The sequence below is a fragment of the Protobothrops mucrosquamatus genome, unplaced genomic scaffold (genome assembly GCF_001527695.2).
Source record: "Protobothrops mucrosquamatus isolate PMUCROS unplaced genomic scaffold, P.Mucros_1.0 scaffold108, whole genome shotgun sequence".
Taxonomy (NCBI): Eukaryota; Metazoa; Chordata; class Lepidosauria; order Squamata; family Viperidae; genus Protobothrops; species Protobothrops mucrosquamatus.
The window spans coordinates 1,560,291-1,585,307 of NW_015386480.1; the positions used below are offsets into that span (position 1 = coordinate 1,560,291).

General features: G+C 43.1%; 1 protein-coding gene across 1 annotated transcript; it reads right to left on the minus strand.

The window, feature by feature from the left end:
* Positions 1-3,309: 3,309 nt before the first annotated feature.
* PGK1 (phosphoglycerate kinase 1) lies at positions 3,310-24,946 on the minus strand. Its single transcript, XM_015812718.1, has 11 exons — positions 24,857-24,946; positions 22,381-22,431; positions 21,358-21,513; positions 21,131-21,275; positions 17,695-17,798; positions 16,404-16,523; positions 13,751-13,865; positions 9,455-9,634; positions 9,183-9,360; positions 8,752-8,850; positions 3,310-3,535 (listed from the first exon to the last, which is right to left on the minus strand). Exons 1-11 carry the CDS (start codon positions 24,919-24,921, stop codon positions 3,495-3,497), a joined length of 1,254 nt encoding a protein of 417 aa, XP_015668204.1. The 5' UTR covers positions 24,922-24,946; the 3' UTR covers positions 3,310-3,494.
* Positions 24,947-25,017: the final 71 nt, after the last annotated feature.

Sequence of the window (25,017 nt, forward strand, 5' to 3'; positions counted from 1 at the left end):
ATGATGTACTCTTTCACTCGGTTAAAAGTTACAGAAAAGAGAATTTTAGTAGTACATAGATGTGATATCTTTTGTGGATCTCAACCCATATATCTAGAGGGAAGGGATTACTTTTTAGGTATTTTAGGCATTGGGGTGGGGGTGGAGAGAGAGGAGAGAGTTTACAAAAACCATCTGAGGGACCAGCTCTCCTATGAACTATAAACCAGTCCAATTATTTAGGTTCACAGACATCAGAAGAGACTCCTTGGAGTTGCTAGAAGCAGTGTCTACGCCTTGGCTGAGCAATGCATTAATTATTGCTTGCTGGAATACGGAGTCAAATGCCTTTTCATAGTCACAGGGGCATGGTGTACTCATTGTGCCTTTCAATGATTTGCTGAACAAACTGCATGTGATCCATTCTGCTTTAGCCATTTCTGAACCCTCCTTGCTCCTTTGGCTGTGCATCATTTAATGTTCTCAATATTCTTTTTCCTATTATCTTAGTAAAAACCTTGTAGATGGCTGAAAGGAGGCTCATTGGGCAATAGCTCTTTAAATCATCTTGGGCCCCTTTCTTGTGTGTAAGAATCACTTCAGCATTTTTCTATGCACTCTCCCAGTATTTTGCTAAATCTCCCCTCATTCACCAAGTTGTTCACTGCTACTGCTGGTTTTAATTTGGCCTTGGTAGGGACTGAATTGTTTTTACCCTTACGTTTCATAATTTCTATTTCTTCTGGCTATAAGTTGCCCGAAGTGTTGCATAAGGAGAAAGGGGAGATAATAAATGAGTAAACAAACCGCAAAAGAACCCAAACTGCTGGCAGGGAGAGCTGTATTATGAAGCGCAGAAAATAGGCTCCCTGTTTAGTGCCCGAGGGAGGCTTCCCCATCCCAGGAAAGGGAGAACGGAGACCTCGGTCGCCCTCAGGCCTGGCGGGCGGAGGGTCGGAGCGGGGAGGGAGGGGGCTCCGCGGCTGCCCTGGCCTTCTGCTCCTCCTGGCACGGGATGGCCCTCTCCGGGTGCCCCGGGCGAGCTTCCAGCCTCCGACGCCCAGAAGGAAGGGGCATCCGGAGCGGCGGGCCAGGAGAGGCTGCGCTGCTCCGCCTTCCCGCCTCACCTGGCAGGTGCAGAAAGTCCGGGACTTGCGCGCGGGGGGCGAGGCGGGTCTTTCCAGCCTCCAGTTGCAGCTTCCCGCCTTTTCTTTTCCGCGCCGAAGATCCCCAGGCGCCCCCCCTCCCCACCGCCCCGCTCGAGGGAAGCGCCGGCCCCGGAGGGCGCCCCAGAGACGCGCGCCGACCCTCTGCGGCATCTCCCCCGCCCCCCCCGGGGCAAAGCAGCGCGCTGGACCCGCAACTCCGAGGCCTTCCGCAGAGGCAAGCCACGTATCCAGCGCCCCGCCCCGCCCGGCCCTCCTTACCGCGCGCCTCCGGGCTCCAGCGCCGCTTCCCCGGAAGAGACGTGGAGAGGCGCCCGCCACGGGAAGCCCCAGCTTTCACCCGCCCGTTTCAATCAGGATTCCGAGCACGCCTTGCAAGGCCAGATGTGCCGCAAAGGCCTTCGGGAAATGAAGTTTCCCTGTTCCGCGCTGGCCTCTCCCAAGGCGGCTTTTATCTTTGCCAGACTTTGCAAGGTTAGCGTTGGGGTCTCCTCGGTCCCCGACGCGCTCCTTTTGCCCACCCTTCGCGCTACAGTTCCAGGCGGGGAGCTGGAGGGCGGGGGAAGAGGCGGACGGCCGCGCCAGATGCCCCGGACCCACCGGGCGCTTGGCGAACTTGAGCCCCGGCGGGCCTTCCTGCCTCCCGCCGATCGTTCTGAGGCGTTTTCCTTCCGTGGGCTTTTTTAGGACGAAGTTTTTTGTAATAGTATTCTAGCAGTGCTATCAGCGGTAGTCTAGGTTTTTAAAAATCTGGCTGTATTCTCAGTTATTTTTCATTAACTTGAGGACTTGTTTGAACCAACGTGCAAACAGGTTTACAGACACAGCTTTAATACCATTCTTTCACAAAGACAGTGTCAAATAAAAGCAGACAGGAACAATTTTTGCCAGCTGTAAAATATTGTAGTAAAAATGCTCAATATAAGTGAAGCCACTCTTTCCAGCAATTGAGGTCCTTCTCTCTACTGAAAATTCTGGGTGTTTTGCTTTTATTTCAAGCACATCCCAATCCCTGCAAGAAGACTTGGCAGCCCATGAAAACAGATGGAAAGGCCTGGTAGAAGGGAGAGGCTGCCACTGGGGGTATTTTGCCACTTTTGACTAACAAGTTTCAGTTATACAAGTCCTTTCATACTCCCACAAACCTTTCATATGCCAACATCCCAAATTGTTTCAGCAGCCCAACTATTTCCTCCAAAGATAAAATCATTTTATTTTGGGCAATGTATACTTAATGGTAAATCTATTTTCAGTCACTGAAGCTCTATACTAATTATTTAATTTAAACACGTGTAAAAGGGCAATTCTACTTCCCACATTTTTGAAAGTGATAGTTAAAATTTTATTCACCCTCCAAATAAGGCATCACATTGAACAAAGGTTGTTATAACACTCCAATTTACTTTTGTGGGAAGACTGAACTACCGAAGTAATTTTACCTATTATGTAAATAAAATCAGATATTGCTAAAAAGCTTCTGACTGGACATTTTAGATTTCACAATTTATCTGCTGTACAGAAAATAAACCAACTGTAGTTCATCTATTTTTAAAATAACAGTGGCAGTCACCAGCAGACTTGGGAGACAATTTGTTTACCCTGCACATACTTTCCATAAAGATTGTCCTATCATCCAAAAAAGAGAAGTTAAAAATTCTGTACACACATATGTACTTTCTCGACATCTGAAACTGTAGTGTCAATGTTTTAAACTGCAATCATCAGAGAAAAGCAAAGAGAATAATCTGAATATTGCTACAGTTCCTCAGTAATTGGCCATGATTCAAACTCTTTAAGTTTTTCCTAGACATGCTAAGGATAAACTACCTTGGTTAGTCCTTAAAACAATTCCTGGGAGATGTTCTAATTACATAAACTTTGTGCTATGTGGTGAAATTTAGGAAAAATATACTCAAAAGGAAATATTTCTACTCACACTTAAACATTTATTTGAAAGCTTACATTAATATCCTGAAATGTATGTTCTTTGCTTGCCTGTGGATTGTGTGAAGCAGCTAATGCACCACTGGGTGATTTTGAAAATCTGACATTAGGGAATTCTGCCTCTTTTAAAAGGGTAAAATATAAATATGTATATTGTAGAAATAACAGAAACTGTTTTAGCAATACAGTATTTCAAATGAGATAGCAACAGACAAATCGGTGTTACGTAAACTGTCATCTTTACAGAACAGACACCTGATATCATACTTTGATTCCGCTTGCTTCCAGTTTACACCTTGCATTCTCCTGCTTGAACAGATATGAAGGTGGTGGAATATCTACTTTAAATGCTGGCATACAGGAACAGTCAGGGAAGTGGTGTTTATTTATTCCACGTTCTATGCATTACACACTGCTCAGAGCATCGACACCTGGAAGAACTTTACCTGCACATAGTTGAAAAGACACAAACATGAGTAACTAGTTTTAGCACAGCTCAATGCATCATCTCAGATTAGAATCAAAGGTCCTCCCTCAACTCCTCACCTCCCAGAGGTCTTTACTTTCTCTTGCTGAAGTGTTTAGAACTCTGGGGGGGGGGATTACAGAAAACTTCAAGGATGTTTGCACAACTAATACAATCAGTAGTGAACTTCAATGATAGATTTTCATTCATGAGTTTTATATTACCCAGGATTAGAAGACACATTAACTCAAGAATTTGAATTAGCCATCCCAACTGATAACACCTGCCATGGACCGATGTTATGCTCATGAAACCTTTAAAGCAGGACAATAAGACTTTCTATTTTTATTTCCCACGAAGGAGTAAATATGTTCTTTTTGTGCATATGGAGCAGAAGGAGCAACGAAGAGGCAGCCCATATATTCATTTCAATGGTCATCTATTTCTGGTTTGACTTTGCCCACTGTGTAGCAATGAACAGAGAAGGTGGCTTTCAAGAGAGAAAAGACAGCCTATCGCTGAAGCATCAAGGACACCAGGGAGATATTAATCAGAAAAATTTAACCCAAATTGAGCAAATTAGATGCTGCACCAAACGTACTTTAAAATGACAAAAATAGAGAGAAATCTATTTATTATCTGTTCTAAAAAAGTCACACCCTAATTCTCATATTCTTTAATAATGTATTTTAGGGAGTTTAGCTAATGTATACCTTTACCAAGCATGCTTTATACCCTGAGGAAATTTCACCATCAACGTTTAGAACCACTTAGGAAAACCTACATTTTGAATGCTAACAGTCTAAACTAAAGAGGACATTTCACTTTCATAGGCTTTCTCTGTAAGTGCACATTCTTTCCCCTTTGGTGTGGATTCCTAGGCAACAGAGACAAAGAGCCTGTCCAGCATGGCATTTCTGGAAATAATAGTGGCAGAAGACTTTAGTTTGGCTTATTTTTCAGACAGTAAGTAAAGGCAACAGAAAGACAAAATGTGTATCTATTGGGAAACAGCTTAATTACTAGAAGAAATAAAATCATTTGCAGAACAATGCAGCCCATAAAGATACAACTATAATTCCCCCCCCCCAAGATGACAGCCAACAAACTAGGAATCCTGTAGCACCTTGAAAGTCATATATTTAACTCTGTGATAAATTTTCATTTTCAGATGCAAATGCAGTACACCAATAAAAACCCACTCCATAATAAATCTGTTCGTGCTTGAGATTCTACAAGGATACTTTTTGTTATAAATACTTTTCACTTTAAAATGTAAGTTTTGGATGATACACAGCTAACTGGTAGAGTTTCATGGCTGTGATAGCGAACGGTAATCCAGGCTCATGTTTTAGACTGGGCTCAGTGACTGTACAAAAAAGTTCTGAATATTTTTAAGAAACCAGTTTTATCATCTTGCTTAGGCAAAGCACATATGCCTAAATTAAGTACGTATAAGAAAATCAATAGTTTAATATTTTCTGCACAAAGTTGTGGCTATATGTTTTTCCTATCAACCATCTAGACCAGGGGTGTCAAACTCAATTTCACTGAGGGCCGCATCAGCATTACGGTTGCCCTTGGGGGGCCGGGTGGGTGTGGCCAGAGTGGGTGCAGCCTACTGGGTGGGTGTGGAGTGGGCGTGGCCTACTGGGTGGGCATGGCCAGTTCTACATCATTCCCGTCAAGGGTGCTTGTGGGGGCCTGGGCAGGAATGGGACAGATCTGAGGGTCTCTGGCAGAAGGGGGTGGGACCGGGGCAAGTGCCAAGGCATGGTCGACCGGGGCAAGTGCCAAGATGGCCACCACAAAATTGTACATTGGCTCCCGGCTGGCCTGGGCCAGGGCCAAGGCAGCGGGGGCCGTTCCCTCACTGTTTCCAGGATGGCTTCGCGGGCCACATGAAACCACTTTGCGGGCCGCATCCGGCCTTGTGTTTGACATGTCTGATCTAGACCACAAGAGCACTAGTAGCTTTCAGCCCCTTCATGGATCAAGGCCTTGTCATGGCGAAAGCGCTTGTGCAGCTCAAAGAAGCTAAAAGCTAAGCCACGCAGGGCCACCCAAGACGGTCAGACAATAGTAGAGTTCTGACAAAATGGTGATGTGGTTCCCATCTTCAAGAAAGGGGAAAAAACAGACCCAGGAAACTACAGACCAATCAACCTAACATCAATACCTGGGAAGATATTGGAAAAGATAATAAAAAAACCAGATCTGCGAACATCTAGAAACAAAGAAAGTTATAACTAGAAGCCAGCATGGGTTTGTTAAAAACAGATCATGCCAAACCAATCTTATTACATTCTTTGACCGAGTAACTAAATTAATAGACCAGCGAAATGGTGTGGACATACTTAAGACTTCAGCAAGGCATTTGACAAAGTAGACCACAACCTACTTCTTGGAAAGCTAAAAAAAAGTGGGGAAGAAAGCATCACCATCAGATGGATTTTTAATTGGCTGACAAACCGTACTCAACGAATAATCCTTAATGGTACTACGTCTATATGGAGGGAAGTAAGCAGTGGGGTACCACAAGGTTCTGTCCTAGGCCCAGTACTCTTCAACATCTTCATAAATGACTTAGATGAGGGAATAGAAGGGGAACTTATCAAATTTGCAGATGATACTAAGCTAGCAGGAATAGCCAACACCCTAGATAGGCTCAAAATCCAAATGGATCTTGACAGACTTGAACACTGGGCCCTATCTAACAAAATGAAATTCAATGTAGAGAAAAGTAAAATCTTACACTTTGACAAGAAAAAACCAAAATTAAACGTACAGATTAGGTGAAACCTGGCTTAACAGCAGCAACTGTGAGAGGGCACTTGGAGTCTTAGTGGACAATCAATTAAATATGACCCAACAGTGTGCTGCGGCAGCCAAAAAAGCCAATGCAATCCTAAATTGCACTAACAGAGGGACTGAATCAAGATCACATGAGGTACTAATACTATTCTATAAAGCCTTAGTAAGACCAGACCTAGAATACTGCAACCAGTTTTGGTCTCCACACTATAGAAAAGATGTTGAGACTCTGGAAAGAGTGCAGAGAAGAGCAACAAAGATGATCAGTGAACTGGAGGCTAAAACATATAAAGAACGGTTGCAGGAATTGGGCATGGCTAGTCTAGTGAAGAGAAGGACCAGGAGACATGATAGCAGTGTTCCAATATTTGAGGGGTTGTCACAGAGAGGAGGGGGTCAATCTATTTTCCAAAGCACATGAAGGCCAGACAAGGAATAACAGATGGAAACTGATCAGAGAGAGGTTCAACCTGGAAATAAGGAGAAATTTTCTGACAGTGATAACAATCAACCAATGGAACAGTTTGCCTCCAGATGTTGTGGGGGTTTCATCACTGAAGGCTTTTAAGAAGACTGGATGCTGATGTCACCACCGGCCTTGAGCCAGGCATCAAAGGGGCCTTAGGAAGTATTACCAACAGCAAAGCCAGCAGAGGTGACAGTATTCCAGCTAAGCTTTTTAAAATCCTAAAAGAGGATGCTGTTAAAGTGCTGGATTCAGCTAATTTGGAAAACTCAACAATGGTCACAGGATTGGAAAAGGTCAGTTTATGTTCCAATCCCAAAGAATGTTCAAACTACCGAACAATTGTGCTCATTTCACAGGTCATGCTCAAAGTCTGGCCAGCTAGGCTTCAGCAACATGTGAACCGAGAACTACCAGAAATACAAGCTGGGTTTCAGAGGATCTAGAGATCAAATGGCCAACATTCGCTGGATTATGGAGAAAACCAAGGGCGTTCCAGCAAAACATCTGCTTCTCTCTCTCTGCTCCGTTGACTATGCTAAAGCCTTCGATTGTATAGATCACAGCAAACTATGGCAAGTTTGCAGGGAGGATCAGACGACCTTACCTGTCTCCTGAGAAATCTGTATGCAGATCAAGAAGCAACAGTTTGAACCAGACATGGAACAACTGATTGGTTCAAAATAGGGAAAGGAGAACAACAAGGCTGTGTATTGTCACTCTGCTTATTTAACTTATATATGCAGAGTACATCATGCAAAATGACTGAAAAGGGTGTTGCAATGGCCCAGTCAAAGTCCAGACCTCAACCTGATTGAAATGTTGTGGCAGGACCTCAACAGAGCTATGCATAAACCACTGCCCACAAACCTCAATGAACTGAAACAATGTTTAAAAAAAGGGGGCAAAATTCCTCCACAACCTTGTGAAAGACTGATAACTTCAAGTTATTGTTGCTAAAAATGGTTCTACAAGCTATTGAATCAAGGTGTACTTAGTTTTTCATACATGGCTTCCATTTTACAAAATAGATGATGACATGGTGTAATATGTCATGTGTTGTTCATCTAAAGTTGTATTTATCTACTTTTTAAGAACTCCTAAGGATCAGATGATTTTTACTATGTCCTGATATGTAAAATCACAGAACTCAAAGAGGGCGTACTTTCTTATTTACATGACTGTAGAAGGGGAAGAAATGGAAGCAGTGACAGATTTTATTTCCTTGGGCTCCAAGATCACTGCATACGGTGACTGTAGCCATGAAATTAAAAGACATTTGCTCCTTGGGAGGAAAGCTATGGCAAAACTAACATCATACTGAAAAGCAGAGACATCACCTGGCTGACAAAGGCCCATATAGTTAAAGCTATGGTTTTCCCAGTAGTAATGTATGGCTATGAGAACTGGACCACAAAGGTGGCTGAGCGCCAAAGAATGTATGCTTTCAAAGTGTGGTAATTGTGGGGGTGGAGAAGGCTCTTGGGAGTCCCTTGGACTGCAAAGAGATCAAATCAGTCAATCCTAAAGGAAATCAACCTTGACTGTCTCTTGGAAGGACAGATACTAAAGCTGAAACTCAAATATTTTGGCCACCAAATGAGAAGGGAGGACTCATTGGAAAAGACCCTGACATTGGGAAAGATTGAAGGCAGAAGGAGAAGGGGATGGCAGAGGATGAGATGGTTTGATAGTGTTATTGGTGCAATGAACACAATTTTGGACAAACTCCAGGAGGGAATGGAAGACAGGGGCGCCTGTCGTGTATGGTCCATGGGGTCACAAAAGGTCAAACATGGCTTAGTGACTGAACAACAAAAAAGCCTTTGGCAGGAGCAGTGCTTAAGGCAAGCTACAAAAAACTTGCTATTAACTTATCGGGGGTATAATTTTGTTTTTAAAAAGAAACCCATTACCTTCGAGAAGTTCCAGACTGGCTCCACCTCCGGTACTAACGTGGCTAACTTTATCTTCAGTATTCCATTTAGCACAGCAGGTAGCAGTGTCTCCTCCACCTGTAAAATAGTTTGGACTGTTTGGGAACACACAACTGGGCTAGTATCAAAATGTGCCGTTTAAAACCATTTAAAATAAGGGTCAAAGCGACCCACTTCCAGCCAGGGGTTCTCTCCATGTAGCACTCCAATCATTCTTTGCCAGTTGGGATATATTGTACAATCCAAAATACTTAAAGGGCAACAGAGACAGGTAGTTCAGATATCACTGAATTTGCCAATGTAAGGCAAGGCCTTCTGTTCCTTCCGTGAAAGGAAAGACATTATTCAAATTGACCAAAAAGGTAAGAATCAAAAATTGGCACCCAGAAGAACAATAGAAAGATTTGTACCGATAATGGTGATACAGCCTTTGCTAGTAACTTCCACCACTTTATCCATCACGGCTTTGGTTCCTTTGGCAAACTTCTCCCACTCAAAGACACCAACTGGACCGTTCCACACTATTTGCTTGGCTCTGCCCACAGCTTCGACAAAGAGCTTAATGCTTTCAGGGCCACAATCCAATCCCTAAGGCCAAGGGAACAAAGGAGACCGACCGTTCAGCCCTTCCTCCAGAAAGCGCAGAGAAGGAAGCAGCCTAGCAGCGCTTTCTGCCACTCACCATCCAGCCTGCAGGGATGCCAGAGGCCAATGTCGCTTCCCCAGTGTTAGCGCTCTCATCAAATTTATCTGCAGTGATAAAGTCAACAGGCAAAGTGATCCGGACACCATTCTTCTCGGCTTTGGCCATCAGATCTTTGACTATTTTTGATCCTTCTTCATCAAACAAAGAGTTACCAATCTGGAAGAAAAGAAGATGGCACATTCAATAGCAGATAAATGGTGGTACAAGCTGCAATAAAATCATTGAGTGCCACAAAAGAGCCTTGCAAATATGTACCGTATTCTTAAGAATGAAGTGAAGGAAAAGGGGAGAATATGATCAAAATCTTTAAATACATTAAGCGTGTGACTAAGGTTCTAGAAGGCAGTATTTTCAATATTAAGCAAAAATCAAGAACAGGGGAGCATAACCTCAAACTGACAGAGGGAAGTTCAAAAGTAATATTAGAAAGTATTAGTTCACAGAAAGAGTAGTGGAAGATTGGAACCAACTTCTAGTGGTTCCAATCAGTAACTGAGTTTAAACGCATGCCCATCATCCAACAAAAATTTAAAAAACTCAAAAGGCAGATTTGATGGACCACTAGGTCTTTTTCTGCCATCAAATATGCCTATGAAGATTCTCAATTATGCAGGTCATAGTTGTACCAAAAGTGGGTTTTATTTTGAAAAGGCAGTTGGACTGATTTTTGAGGAAAAACAAGACGTTTCGCTTCCTATCCTGGAAGCTTCATCAGTTGTATTGGATGCTGTGGAAGATGGAAGGACAGTTATTGATAGTTGAGATTAGCTGGTGGGAGGGGGAGTCATAGGTTCTGACAGGATGGTGGGAGGGAAAAATGGAAAAGGAAAGTTTTCCCTCTTTGTGGATTTTGGGGAATCCATATATTTTATAAGAAAATGGTCATCAACTTCCTGCAAAAACTACCTAAGGACAAATGCCATTGACAAGCCGCAATACTTCCGCCTTTATCCTGGGGAAGCCACTCCATGCATATATGAATTCCCCCAAATCCACAAAGAGGGAAATCCACTCAGACCAATTGTCAGCAGCATCAACTTTTGTCACCTACAAAACTGCAAAATATCTAACCATCTTACTAGCTCCTTTGGTTGGCAACACCAACCATCACACCAACAACTCACAGGACTTTGTCAGCAAGGTTTGGAAACTAAAATTGGATCCAGATGAAACTATGGTTTCTTATGACCTCACTCTTCACCTGCATTCCAACAACTGAAGCTGTCACAGCAGTGAAGAAACATCTGCTTCAAAACTAATCTCAACCCATACCACATATGTGCCATGTTGGGCCTCTGTCTGACCATTACCTATTTTAAATATAATGAAGGTTTCTACAAACAAAAACACGGTTGTGCTATGGGTACACCTGTGTCCCCCATTGTGGCAAATCTTTACATGGAAGAGGTAGAAACCAAAGCCCTAAACTCATTCCTAGGAATTTCACCAACTCACTGGGACAGGTATGGGGACAATACTTAGGTCAATTTTAAAACACAGGAAGTGGAAACCTTCACCAAACACATCAACTCTGTGGACAGATACCATCTTCACATGGGAAGATGTGAAGGAAAACTGTCTGGCTTTCTTGTGTACATTAAGGAAGACAGACGCCTTAATATTGAAGTTTACAAAAAACCAACACACACTGATCAGTATTTGCATTTGAATTCTCACCACCCACTAGAACACAAATTGGGAGTGTTCCAGCAACAAATTTCGGCTAATTACAAACTTATACTTGAAAACATTCTTGAAGCTACTGAGATAATTAAATCTAGACTGAAAGACAAAGGCACCAGCTTAAACCTACAAAATGAAACCCTGATTGCAACTAAAGAACCTACAACCCAAAAAGCAACAGAAGCTGAAGAAAGTAATAGCAAGATGGAGGGTGTTAAAGATCAACAAGTACAGCACACTGAAAACCTAGATAACCAAACAACAACCATAAAATTGGACATGACTTTTTACTTAAACCAGAAGAAACCTGCGGAAGAAGACCAGGCCGAATTGAAGATAAATACACTAGAGCAAATATGGAGACCTGAGCCACCAGGGCAACAATTTAACAATTATAAATGGGCCAGTTCCTCCGGAAAATTAATGACCAGATGGTCTCCTCTGATTCAAATAACATGTGCAAGAATGAAGGGAGATCTATCTGATGAATTAAAGGCATTGATTGGTATGGAAGCCTGGTTGGCATACAAAGAAAGCCAGAGTTAGATTTAAAAAATGGAGTCTTCTGATTTATGACAGAATGTCTGAACTAATGGGCTAAAGGGAGATTTTGAAATGAGGGGAAATGTGATTATAGATTTAAACATTGTTGGAAAATGATAAAAAATAAGGGATTAATTGGCTTAATATTTAGGATTTAGATTCATAAGGGAAATGAAAATTAACTATTGGAAATAGCTTCGAATTATTGTTTAGCCCAGATAATACAGATTATGGACTTGAGACAATAAAGGACATTCTATTAGTAAGTGGTGATGTACTAGGATGAGAAATAGAAAATGTTTATGAAATAAATTAAGAATATATTTAAGTAAATAATGTATATTATAACTTTTATGTAGTGAAATAAAGGAAATTTGGGTTACTCGAAACTTAAATACTATGGATGTTAAAAGGTTAAATTGGAATACCGTAATTAAAAATTAGGTAAAACTTAAAAACAGGATATGGATATATATAAGCAAAAAATAGATTGATAAATGTCTCAACTGAGCTTGTTATAATTAGAAATTTACTTATTTAAATATGATATAGCAAATGTTAAGGGAAATAGAGAAGGAATTTTTGATGATGTAACCTGACATATGTACTAAAGATTTTGTTATTGAATTATTGATTACACAATCACCGCGCTGCTTTCTAAATACTTAAATGTAAAACTGGAAAACCAATAAAATTTGTTTTTTTAAAAAAAGAACCCTACATCATCGGGATGAAAGTTTGCCTACCAGTAAAGAGGAAAAAGAAAAAGAACTAACACAACAAGGAATCCCTCAGAACTTGTTGCTATCCTAACTGGGCCTTCGTCAAATAAAAAGATTCAGCTCCTCTAATACAGACAAGGAACAGACAAAGCAAAATTGTCATTCCATATATTGCTGGAATATCTGAAAAGCTCAGGAGGATTTTCAACCAACACCACATACTTGTACATTTTAAGCCCAAGAATACATTAAGGCAGAAACTTATCCTTGGGGTAACACTAAGACACAAACTGAGCAATGTGGTATATGCAATACAATGCAGTGAGACGTGTGCAGATTTGTAAATTGGGGAAACAAAACAACCACTTCACGAGCACATGGCACAACACAGGAGATTCAACCCATCAGGACAAGATTCAGCTGTCCATCTGCATTTGAAAGATAAGAGTCACTCTTTTGAAGATAGCAAAGTCCACATTTTGGATAGAGAGGACCATTGGTTTAAAAGAAGGGTATTTTATTTTTCCTCAAAAATCAGTCAAGTTGCCTTTTCAAAATAAAAATCAGAGGCTGAAGAAAACTATTTTCAGTGTGACTTCCGATCTAAATTAGGTGTCAGAATCCAATTATATTTCATTTCTAGTTATCGACTATAGAAAACCCCATTTCTGCCCTCTCTGGATTCTGTCATACTAGGAAGGGGAAGGGGGATGAGCAAAGGGGTTTTATGGCTCTCACTTCCTTCATTAAAACTTGAAAGGGACTGAATGTGGATCTCACCAAGAGGACTGACCATAACAATACGGCTAAACCTTTCATCTACTACTCTCTGAAGTCTCCCTTCCGCTGGCCTTGAGGAAAAGGGGGTGGAAATGTAACACCTGGGATTGTCGCTGGAAGGACGGTGGGGTGGGGGCTGCTTGGGAACACTTAAAACATTGATTGGTAGGGGTTGGCCCCTCAGATCCTGTCTAGAACGCCTGCAACCATCTTCTCTTAATAAAGATGCCTGTTGGATGAGATATTCCAAGAGTTCTCTTCTTAAGATGTAAAGTGGGGTGGGTCCTTACGTTAGGAGTGTTACAGTAGCTTGGTCAAAAAAACAATATCTAGCTCTTTGGTCAAATATGAACTTATATGAAAAAAGTAGATGAAGGAAAATTGTCTTGTTTAAGCATGTGGCCAACAACTTACTAAATATTTAACACTGATTAATACAAAGAATTGTTCCTATATATTTACTTTTCTCAACAAAAGACAACATTGCAACATACAGAGCCACTTGTCTGATATAAGCACCTGTAGAAATTAAATAAATAAATACCTCCATATTGTTGAGTACTTTGAGGAAGGTGAAGGCCATTCCACCACCAATAATCATCTCGTTGACCTTATCCAACATGTTACTGATTAGCTGAATCTTATCCTGAACCTTAGCTCTAATGAGCAGGGAGAAAAGGAAATCCAAATAGTTAAATATTTCTGTGGAATGTTTAAAATAAAAATATTTGAGACAGAAAACAGCTAATTAGACTGTAGAAACAGTATGTAAATCATGATTTCATGTTTTATTTCTAAATGGGAAAAACACGTAAACTCATTTACTCTTTTGACTTATGTAAATAAAGGTTAAAATAAAGAGAAAGGCATTACAGAGACATATCCATGCATGTGTCTCTACTTGGCTCTCTTTCAAGTCAAAGGAGTTGAAACTCTAGTTGATTTCACACATTCATTCTCCACTCTGGTTTGAACAATCAAAATGAATTATCACTACAAATCATTTATAATTATCCAAAATGTATTGAGGAAGGTAGACCCTAACCCTGTTGTTCCAATCCCTTTTACAGAATGGGGCAGTACTGTAGTTCTTTTGATGAAGAAACACATTAACGGTTGGACTTTTAAAAAAGAAAAGAAAACCAAAAAAAGGATGACTCCAACATTGCCTCTCCACAAGCTGTTAGCTGTGCTAGGCTGCCCTCTCCTGCCCAAATGTCTAATTCTGGTAACCAGCAGCTAAAGCTGCACATGGTCATTCAGCTGCAAGTGCCAAATCTGGACTAAGCAGATGTCCAAGCTCTCTGTTTCTCACAAGTAAGCTGCCTATAATAAAGCGATTCTGGAAATCTATTCCAGATAGCTTGCTGTAAGCCGCCCTGGGTCCGCCAGGAGAAGGGCGGGGTATAAATCTAATAAAATCTAAATCTAAATCTAAATTGTGGATTTCTCCAAAGTAAAATATAACCAGAAATATAACATTATTTCCCAGCAGCAGTTCTTAATATCTCTGTGGGCAAACAGCAATAAATACAATGGTTTATGCACAATCAAAGGACTCTGTTCTATGGTCTATACTCTAGTATCTTTGATTTCTAACTACTGTGAGTTCTTTTATTTCCTCTTAATTATACTTTATTTTCTACATATAGGCTTGTATTTTCTTTAAAGTTTTTATTCACACCAATTAATAGCTATTTAACTGTAACTGATCTAACATTCTATTTTGGTTTCAGTTCCACAGCTGCTATTTTGTATACTATGGGTTACCAGATGAGATGATCATGGCAATGAACTGATGGACTGGATGTGCAGACAACCAGATCCAAGTGGCCAAATATGCAAAATGGTGGCTTGCTCAGAAACTGACACTGATTGTTCATGACGCCCTTAATCTAGAAAATGCCAGCACAAGATCTTTCCAGATGATACTAAGATTGCCACCAATGCTCTTAGACAAAGATAGTAAGAGCACTAGTTATTTCTGCTAGAGGAGCCCCCATGTGCCCTCCACCTATTGTTCAAATGATGCTTGAGACAGGAAAGACACTCAGCCGTGGATCTCCTCAGCCTTGGGAGTAGAAACTCAAATGATTCCTGCACTTCAGCTGTTCCTTGAGCCAAACTCTTTAGTGAAGCGAGAACCAAGCCGAGCCAGATTCTGCTCTTCATTGTTTTCTCTGAAACCTTCTAGAATGAACTGCAGGAGAAGCTGGACTCTGAGGACAACAGGGCTTTATAGCTCAACTTCATATTGAAGTTATACACCAGAAGCCCTTTGAGGGCAAGCATTTTTGAAATGGAAAATTGTATTGGTGATGTCCCCTAGGACAGGGGTCCCCAACCCCCGGTCTGTGGACTGGTACCGGGCCGCGTCATGCCAGCAACTGGTCCGCACAAACAAGCAAAGCCCCATCCGCGAGATGCAGGCAGCACACAAAACCACACATCCTCCAGTCCGCGGAAAAATCTCTCTCCACAGAACCGGTCCCTGGTGCCCAAAAGGTTGGGGGCCTCTGCCCTAGGAGAGCTCCTCACTCTGGAAGTGAGCTAGGTGGAAAGCAAATCACTGGGCCAAGGGCAGGAGGAGGGACTGGACTGTCCGGCATGCACTCCCCCCTTGTAGCTGTTCTGGCACTGAATTCCCTTCCTGTCAGTTTTGTGCAACTAATTTCAAAATCTGGCCCTACTTGGCAACATTGGTCTGATATTCTGTCCACTGAAACATAAAATAAAATTGTGTTTATACTACAATTCAACGTATTTTTATTAAATACATGTCTTTGAATTAAATATATTAATCTACTATTTGATATATTCCTTGAAAAAAAAATCACAACACATTTCTCTTGAACACTGTAGGAGTTATGTGTCCAGTTATAGTATCATCCTTGCATAATGGCAAAAGTTTCAATTTACACACGGAACTGCTGAGCAGGCAGTATATGTGCTAAATCTGCTTGAAAGGCCAAACACCTACAGAACTATTTTAATTGATCCGACTCATAATAACATATGCTAAGACTGGGGTAATTTTTTTTTAAAAAAGTCACCAAAATATAACATGGCCATAAATATTAGACATTAAAAATATTTGCCTGCAATATAAGCCCCAACAAACTAATAATTAGGGTTTTTTTTAAGTTTAAGGGAAGGAAAGCAAACTGTGCTGAAGAAAAAAGCAATTTTGTTCTTACCCTCCAAGGATTGCCAGAAAGGGGTGCTCTGGGTTCTCTAGGGCTTTGGCAAAATAATCCAGCTCTTTCTTCATTAGAAATCCAGCCGCTTTTTGAGACAGATTGACCCCAACCATGGAACTGTTACAAAAGGAGGGAAAAACATCAGTGACTTGCAGTGTGGATAAGCACCTGTGCCCATTCATGTCCTACAAAGGTAATTCAATTTTAAAAAATCTATTCAAGTCAACACCTGGGAAAGTATTCAGTTAAAGTATCAGCAAAGCCATTCAAAGTCATGGTATTTTTCCAAAGTCATACTGATATTTTTGATTTGCAGACTCTACTGGATTAAAATCTAAGAAAATAGTCTTTCAAGAGCCTTTTTTGTTAAATATTTTTTTAAAAAATGTTGTTCACTATTTCCTCCACAAATCCAAAATTCATACTAAAAATATTGCTTCACAAAGAGAACATTTACAATATGTATGGTAGACAGTTAGGCACTCCTTGTACCTAACTAAGATTCTTCTAGTAGCTTCTTTAATATCAAGAGCACGTCCCCAACACTTACAGAAGTCAACATTTTCTATTGACCTGAATTTCATCACTAATACAAATGATAGGTTCTAAGGTTAAGAAAAACGCAACCTAACAGATATTCTGGACAAGAGCTTCCAGGAAATATTTATGTAAAGTAGCCAGTTTGCCACTATTGGTGGGAACCAAAGTTTTTAAAAGATTAAATTATATTGTCATGGCTACAATTCGGCTTGCTTTGCAATCCCCAATCACAGCCTGACAGTAGCAATGGTGAGAGGGGATAAGTTAGAATGCAAGGAGGTATTGGGGGGGGGAGGGACAAAGGAATGCAAAGAACGCTGACTGGGCGCCTAGGACAAAGCCAGCCTCTCAAGGTCACTTGCTGGAAATGTCTGGGAAACTCCAAGCAAAACGAATGCAGCGGACTGGACAGTAACTAATAAAAATGGGAAAGCCAAGGGAAAATGGAAAGTTAACTCTGTTATTTGCACACAAAAATATCAGAATTGGCTTCGCTACTTCTGTAACCATATTGGTCTAATAAATTATACTCTTGGAGAAAAGTGATGTCTCAGGAGTCTTTATTTACTGTACGAAGCAAGTGGAACAGTTGACATATATTTTCTCAAATTTCAAGCATTCAAAATAAAAAGTTTATTGTAACAAGTATTATAGTAACGGTTTTCCCAATATGTTGAAGTTTGTCCTAGAAGAATGGTTAATGCCACAAGACTTTAACTTAGGAATCAGTGTGACAACAAAGACTCACCTGTGAGCTCTATGTGCAGTTCCAAAAGCATCATTAATGTAAACATCTCCTAATTTAGAAAGTGATGCTCTGAAAGCATCCACTTTTGCAGAATCAGCCTTGATCTGAAGAAAATAAAAAAGTCAACTGACATTCATTCTTCAAGCCCCTCCCCCCTTACCACAGCAAGAAGGCTTACAAAAAAGCTCCCTAAATATAACACTGCTATACGAAACGGTGGCAAAAGGAAACCTTTCACCAGGAAGAGGATGATGAAGTAAAAAGTACATAGTAGCTATGTTACCTATTCACTTTTAGCTTTTTGACCTAGCCACCCAGCATGCCCTTGATTAAAAAAAACATTAACTTTTAAGATGTTCCCTCTCCTAAAGACAAAGAATTTTGAGATAAACTGCATCCCCTACTGAGAATTGTACTGAAACTGATGCAGGCTCTTCCCACCTTTGTTATAATCAACAAAAGAACAACACTATCTTGATAGTATCTGCTCTCAAATGATTAGAGGGTTTTGAGGAGGAATGGTGAGGGGAAAAAAGGCTACTCCAGCCATCCATACTTTTTTTTTCTATAGATTTACACTTTATGTGGCAGGATGTTTCAAAATTCCAATGGGAATAGCTGATGTTGCTAGGAATCAATTAAGATTATTACTCAGGCTCATCAATGTGCATGGTGCTTTAGAGAGCAGTACCTCTAAAGCCACGGGTCGGCAACCCGCGGCTCTTTGAGCCATCTCATGCGGCTCCGGAGCCTCCTCCGCCATTTGCAGAGAGAGACAAGGAGAGAGAGGCACTTGCACTTCCCCCCCCTCTCTCTCTCTCCTGCGGACTTGCCCCCTCGCAGGACTCCTGATTGGTCCTGTGCCCGGGTGTCCCACCCCCTGGGAGAAGGGCAGCCAGGAAGTTCAGTTCCTGGGCTGGCCCTGTCCCAGGCGCACGTGGCTGGGGAGCCGCGCGGGGAAGCCCCGGGATCCCCGCTGAGAGCGGCCCACCAGAGCCTCCGCTGAGCCGGCCAGCCCTGCTGCAAGCCGCAGCCCCGAGGGAGAGCAGCCCCTGCGATGCCCAGCCGGCACAACCGTTGGCCAAGCAGCACCGGAGACGGGGGGTCAGTGGCCCCTGCGATGCCCAGCCGGCGCGACCATTGGCCAAGCAGCACCGGAGACGGAGGGTCAGTGGAGGGGGGAGGGAGGGGGCTCCGAGTCCGCGGAGCGCCCCTGCAAAGCAGCCGTGGGGCAGGTGGCGCCCCCCCCCGCTTACCTGTACCAGGCAGCAGTCCCGGCTGGGGCATCGATCCCTGGGCCATCCCCAGGCCACTCCCTGAGCTGCCGAGCTGGCCACGTGTCTTCTCGGGCTGGGCCGGACGGCAGTTCTGGCTGGGCCAGTGGCAGCATCGCTCCCTGGGCCGTCCCCGGGCAGCCGAGCTGGCCATGTCTCCCTGGGCCAGGCGGCAGTCCCGGCTGGGGCGGCGGCTGGCGGGGGCATCGCTCTCTGGGCCATCCCCGGGCAGCCAAACCAGCCACACGTTTCGCCGGGCGGGGCGGCAATCCCGGCGGGGGCAGCAGCCAGCAGGGGCATCGCTCCCTGGCAGCTCAGCCGGCCACGCGTCTCCCCGGGCTGGTCGGTGGTGCCCCGGGCGCCTTTTGCTGCCTCCCCCCCCCACGCTTGGCCTTCCCGGGACCTCCGCCCATTTTCCCATGCCTGGAGCAGGAGAGGAAGCGCTGCTTTCCGGGCATCGGAAGGGGCTTCCCCCTCACAGCTGTGCGAATCGCAGCGCGCCTCCTTTCCCACCGCCCAAGCTGGCCTGGCTCGCCCTCCTGCAGTATTTGGCCCTGGGAAAACTGGGACAGCCGGCCGGCTGGGGAGGCCAAGCGGCCCCAGCAAGGAAGCCGCTCCCACCCCGTGGTCGGCTGGCCAGGAATCCTGTCCGGCTCGGTGGGGAGCTCGGGGACCACCTGACCGCCGCGGGGGTGTCCACGTCAGCTGCTTCCTGGTGGGCCCGCTAATTGTGGGCTCCCGGCCGGCTTCCTCCATGAGTCAGGCGCCCGGGACTCTGCGGAGCCGCCCCTAATTGCGCCCCGCGAGGGCCCGACCGAGCTCTGGCCTGACCTTCGAAACGCCACTTTTCCGAATTCTTTCTGAACTGTAAGCTGCCCAGAGTCACTGAAAGGGGTAACCAGAGATTTTGAGGGGAGAGGAAAGAGAGAGAGAAAGAGAGACAGAGAGGAAAGAGAAAGAGGAAAGGAAGAGAGAGTAAAGAGAGAGGGGGGGAGAGGAAGGAGAGATAGGGAAAGGAAAGAGAAAGAGGAAAGAGAGAGAGGAAAAGGAAAGAAAGAGGGGGAGAGGAAAGAAAGAGATAGAGGAAAGAGAGAAAGGGAGAAGGAAAGAGAGGGAGGGAGGGGGAGAGAGAACCTTTTGACATCTAAAATGAAGATAACACTGCATAAATCCTTTTTTACCTTTATTATTTCATACACACACAATATAATATAAAATAAAGGTAAAAAAGGATATATGCAGTGTTATCTTCATTTTAGATATCAAAAGGGTTTTGCGGCTCCCAGTGTTTTGTTTTCGACGTGAAACGAGTCCAAGTGGCTCTTTGAGTGTTTTGGGTTGCCTACCCCTGCTCTAAAGCTGATGCCCAACAGAGCTTTAAAATTAAAACCGAAGGAGAAAGGATGGCAGCAACGGATCAAATATAAGGAGAAAGAACCACTTTGTATGAAAGAACAAGCAACAGGAAGAAGTTCAAGTGGGAATTAAGGTAGTCCTCAGAAGTTCATGTGCACATTTTTACAGCACTATATGGGTAGCCTCTACCAACCTGCGAAAGGGCATCATACTGTACAACAGTATTTTAAACTCGAAATAGTTCAAGACGGAGGCAAACCTGAGACTTAATGGGATCAGAGATGCTAAGAAAAGAAACTGACTGGGAACAGGTTCTCTCAATGACCTTCAAGAAAATGTCAGAGGGGCTAAATGGCACAGACACCAGATGGCTGTCTGAAAAATATGTGGACCCTAGTCAAAAGTTTCTTTTGGTGCAGCATATGATATGAAAACTTCATCAATAGAGCATTCTGTCAAACTTTTCTTAGTTATTTTTAATTTAGACTCCTTCTCCTTTCATTGCTTTAATCCAAATTCCATCTCTTTTAAAGCCACAATACTATAATTTCATCCAAATAAATTTATTTATTTAATTTATACAATATTGGCCGCCCATCTTACCATCTTATTATTACTTGATCAACACCTCCATTGCTCTGTTCCCCCACTTGGGGGCCCAGGCCAACTGGCAGAGCCAAGTCTTGAGGCCCTTATGAAAAGATGGGATGGTTGTGGCCAACCTCACATGGGACGGGGGGGAGGGGGGAGAAGAGATGTTCCAGAGGGCAGGAGCAACAACAGACACCTGCAGCTGTCAATCTCACCTTATTGCCCGAAAGATCCTTCCCTTTTCCTTCTTCTTCTACATGGAATCGGAGGTTTTCCAAGAGAATAACGGAGCCATCTGCAGGATTGGCACAAGCGGCCTCTACCTCTGAACCCACACAATCTTTCAGGAATGTGACGTCTCTAGAGATGATCCAAGATTTAGACTCAGTTTTTGAAGTTGAAAATATTTTACAGCATTTCTATTACAGCCCTGATATCTTACCTGCAAAGCAGTGATTTGAGTTCAGCCACTACCGGTTCCAAAGAGAATTTATCAGGCATTGCAACTCCGTCAGGTCGGCCCAGATGACTCATCAATACTACAGATTTGGCTCCATTGTCCAAACAATGCTTGATGCTCGGGATCGCTGCCTTGATTCTATGAAACCAGAGGAAAAATCAGAAAGATACAAACTTAGGACTGCAGCTCTGTCCATCTGTTAGGAGCCAAATTACAGGTAGTCCTCAACTTACAACCACAACTGAGCCCAAAATTTCTATTGCTAAGCAAGACAGTTAGCGAGTTTTGCCCCATGTTACAACTGTCTTGCCACTGTTGTTGTGAATCACCACTGCAATTGCTCACTTAGTAACACGGTTGTTAAGTGAATCTGGCTTCCCCATTGACTTTGCTCATCAGATCACAAAAGGTGATCATGTGACCCCAGGACACCGCAAGCATCACAAATACGAGCCAGCTGATTTTTGATCACATGACTATAGGTATAACACAATGGTGGTTAAGTGTGAAAAACGGTCATGTCATTATTTTTAGTGCCACTGTAACTTTGAATGGCCACTAAATGAATGGTTGTAAGTTGAGGACTACCTGTGTAAACTAAAACATCTAAAGGCCACCAATCTGTGCTATATATTATACCATCACACGGTCTCTTGCCATTAACATCCTACTGATAGGATCTTCTGCAGGCTAATTTGTACATCCTGAGCTACTTGAATGACTTTGATCAGTACTATGTAATCCAGAAGTTTCAGTAATCCTGCTACACGTAAACCATTTTGATCCTATATAAACATTATCACAAACAAGAAGCCTCATATGAAGCCAGATCAATTGTTGTCAAGTCAGACAAACCTGACTAAACAAATGAACCAAGAAAATATCTAAAAGCCTGATTTGGCGATAATAGGATTGATCTTAAAACTAAAATAAAAAAAAATGGACTTGCAACCCATTGGACTAAATGAAACTATCTAGAACTCTTAGGAATTAAAAAAAACTTACCTTTGATTGTTGGTTATTTTGTTATTCTTCATTGGTACATTGAAATCAACCCTTAAAAAGAATATAGTAAAGTTTTACTTTTATAAACCAACTAAAGCATTGCATTGGTAGTAATAAAATCCTACAGGATTTTTTTAAAAGGCCCCTGCATCAGATTATATTTGGGTACAAAATGACCAGATACTGTATTATGCTAACCCTGCCATTCCTAGATATCTCTCTAATAAATTAAGAAAACTATCAGTAGAGTAAAAGTGTTTTAAAATAAAGGACAGGTTTTGGACAAATTATGGTCAAAGTTTAATGTACCTGTTTTTCTGTTGCAAACTCTAGATTTCTTGGCTAAGTGCTTAAACTTCTTTATATTTGCTGTGCCTCCCTCAAATATCCACGGCCAGTCTTTTGATACATAAAGCAGGGGGTAAATATGTGAATCAGATCCACTGGCCAGCTGTTAAAAGCCATTAATTACCTCAGTCTCAGCTAGAACTGAGGACTGTTCCTGCTCTACACAACTTGAAAGTTTGGAGGAGCCTCAGAGTCCATTTTTACAAAGCAATGCTTTCTGCCTCAAAGTGGAAGCAACAGGAAATTATGTTGAACAGTATAAGCATGAAGACACAGGTTGTAAAGTTGAATTTTGTCTTGAGCAATTGAAAAACCAATTTCAGGAGATGTCTTGGCTCTGCTCTGAATGTATGATCTCAAAAGAACAATTCCCGTATTTTCAAATACTTAAGTGAAGCAACAGATCATACCTTTTTTCACTAATTAAGTCTAGCATGTAAACACAAACAGTAACAAGAATGATTATTTGATGTAAGCATGTAGAAAAAGCCAATAATTAAAAAAACTTAAATATTAATTGATAGCAGTTTAGGCTATAAATGTAGGTATAAGTAAGATGGAGGAGCTAAACAAAGAGAAAAGGTGCTGACACCTGCCATCTGAATCAAGACTCCATTACTCCACAGGATCACAAAAATGTGAAATGGGAAACCCAGGGCTTTGTGAATCAGATTCTGAAACACTGTCAGAACAGAAGGGGAAGTACACCATATAAAAAGGGGGGGAAGGGCTTTGATCCAGATTGCAAGTCAGCAAACACTAGGTCAGTGATGGCAAACCTTTTAGAGACCCAAAACCGGCCTGCCCCCGCCACAGATCGCCCAGGCAGCGCCATGGCGCCCCCCTCCCGCACCCCATCACCTCTGGCACGCGTAGGTTCACCACCACTGCACTAGGTATTAGCTGAAATCATTTTGTGAAAGAACAAAATGAATTATGTCAATGCATATTGTCCCTGGGACAAAATGTTTTTTAAAGACAAGAAATGACTCATCAGAGGTTAATTTATGATCTGTACTGAGGGTAATTAAAGCAGGTTCCAGAATGAAGCTTGCAGGTTATGATAAAACTCCTGCCACCCAAGCCACTTTCAGCTAAGTGTTAGAAGGGGTTGTTGTGTGCTCAGATATTGTTAAACTGCAACTCCTAGCAGGCAGTGCTTGCATGTTCAATACTGAGGGATGTTGGCAGCTATACTGCAAAATCTGGCAGCATATCCATTTTATATGTAGCAAACAGAGAAAACATCCAGCCATTAAGGCAACGAAAATACTGATGTGGATGTAAATTCAGAGTCTTCTCTCTTTACATAAAAGACAAAACATCTTGAGTTGGGAAATGGCTTCAAGAGAATAATGGTAGAATGCAAAATCCTAGCTAGTCCTCAATGACCTTCAGAAAATGTTTCGTTTATTTTAAGGCCTTAGTCTTAAAACTATTTAAAACACCACCTGCATATCATATGAAAGAGCATAGTTGTAATAGTACCCTAGTTGTTATTCTTTTCAGGTGCAGAATTAAGCAGTTAGTGCTTTGTCTCAGCCCTATTTCGCTAATGAGACCCTCAATTTCCAATTGCAGATGGATCCTTATCTATATTAATTAAATCTAGGGCAGAGATTACCCTTCCGCATTTCTCTTTTAGCTTTGACCTGCACAGACCCCCGCACAGTTCTGCCACTTAGAATCTTGCACGTCGATCAAGCCCCGAAGGAAGAGCCCCCCTTCCCCCCCCCGGGCCTGGCAGGACCGGTTTCTTTAGCAGCTCCTTATGCGAGCCCCCTTTTATTAGGGAGATGCTTACTGCAACCTCCGGCCGTTAATCAGCCGTATGGTAGGAAAGGGGCTCGTGATTACTTTACTCCTTGGCGCTTCTGAAGGCCTTTCCACGCGGGACTCGGCTGGGCGAAGAGCCCCTCCCGCCCCCGCCCCTCTCTTCGCCGCCCTGCAGGTTCCCCGGGGGCGGGGGGGGCTCTGCAAGGCTCGGCTGCGGGGCACGAGGCCAGCGCGGCCCCTCAAACGCGCTGGGTGCCGCTGCGGCGCTCCGAAAGGAAGCAGCGCCTTCCCGGGTCAGTGCAGCCCCGCGGATCCCCGCCACAGCCCCCGCCCGCGCAGCGAAGGGATCCACCTCATGACGACGCGCTTGCCCTTCACGTCGACCTTATCGAGGGTGAGCTTGTGGGAGAGAGACATCGCGGCGGCTCCGGGAAAGCGAGCGAGCGAGCGAGCGAGCGAGCGACCTCCGGCTGGGGAGCGAGCGGGGCAGAGAAAGAGCCCGGGCGCTGCGGG

Coding starts and splice junctions, on each gene's coding strand:
- PGK1 (XM_015812718.1), bottom strand. CDS start 24,921: ATGTCTCTCTCCCACAAGCTCACCCTCGATAAGGTCGACGTGAAGGGC. Junction 21,276..21,357: donor CTCAAATCACTGCTTTGCAG/GTAAGATATCAG, acceptor GATCATCTCTAG/AGACGTCACATTCCTGAAAG. Junction 9,635..13,750: donor AAGTACTCAACAATATGGAG/GTATTTATTTAT, acceptor CTTTTCTTCCAG/ATTGGTAACTCTTTGTTTGA.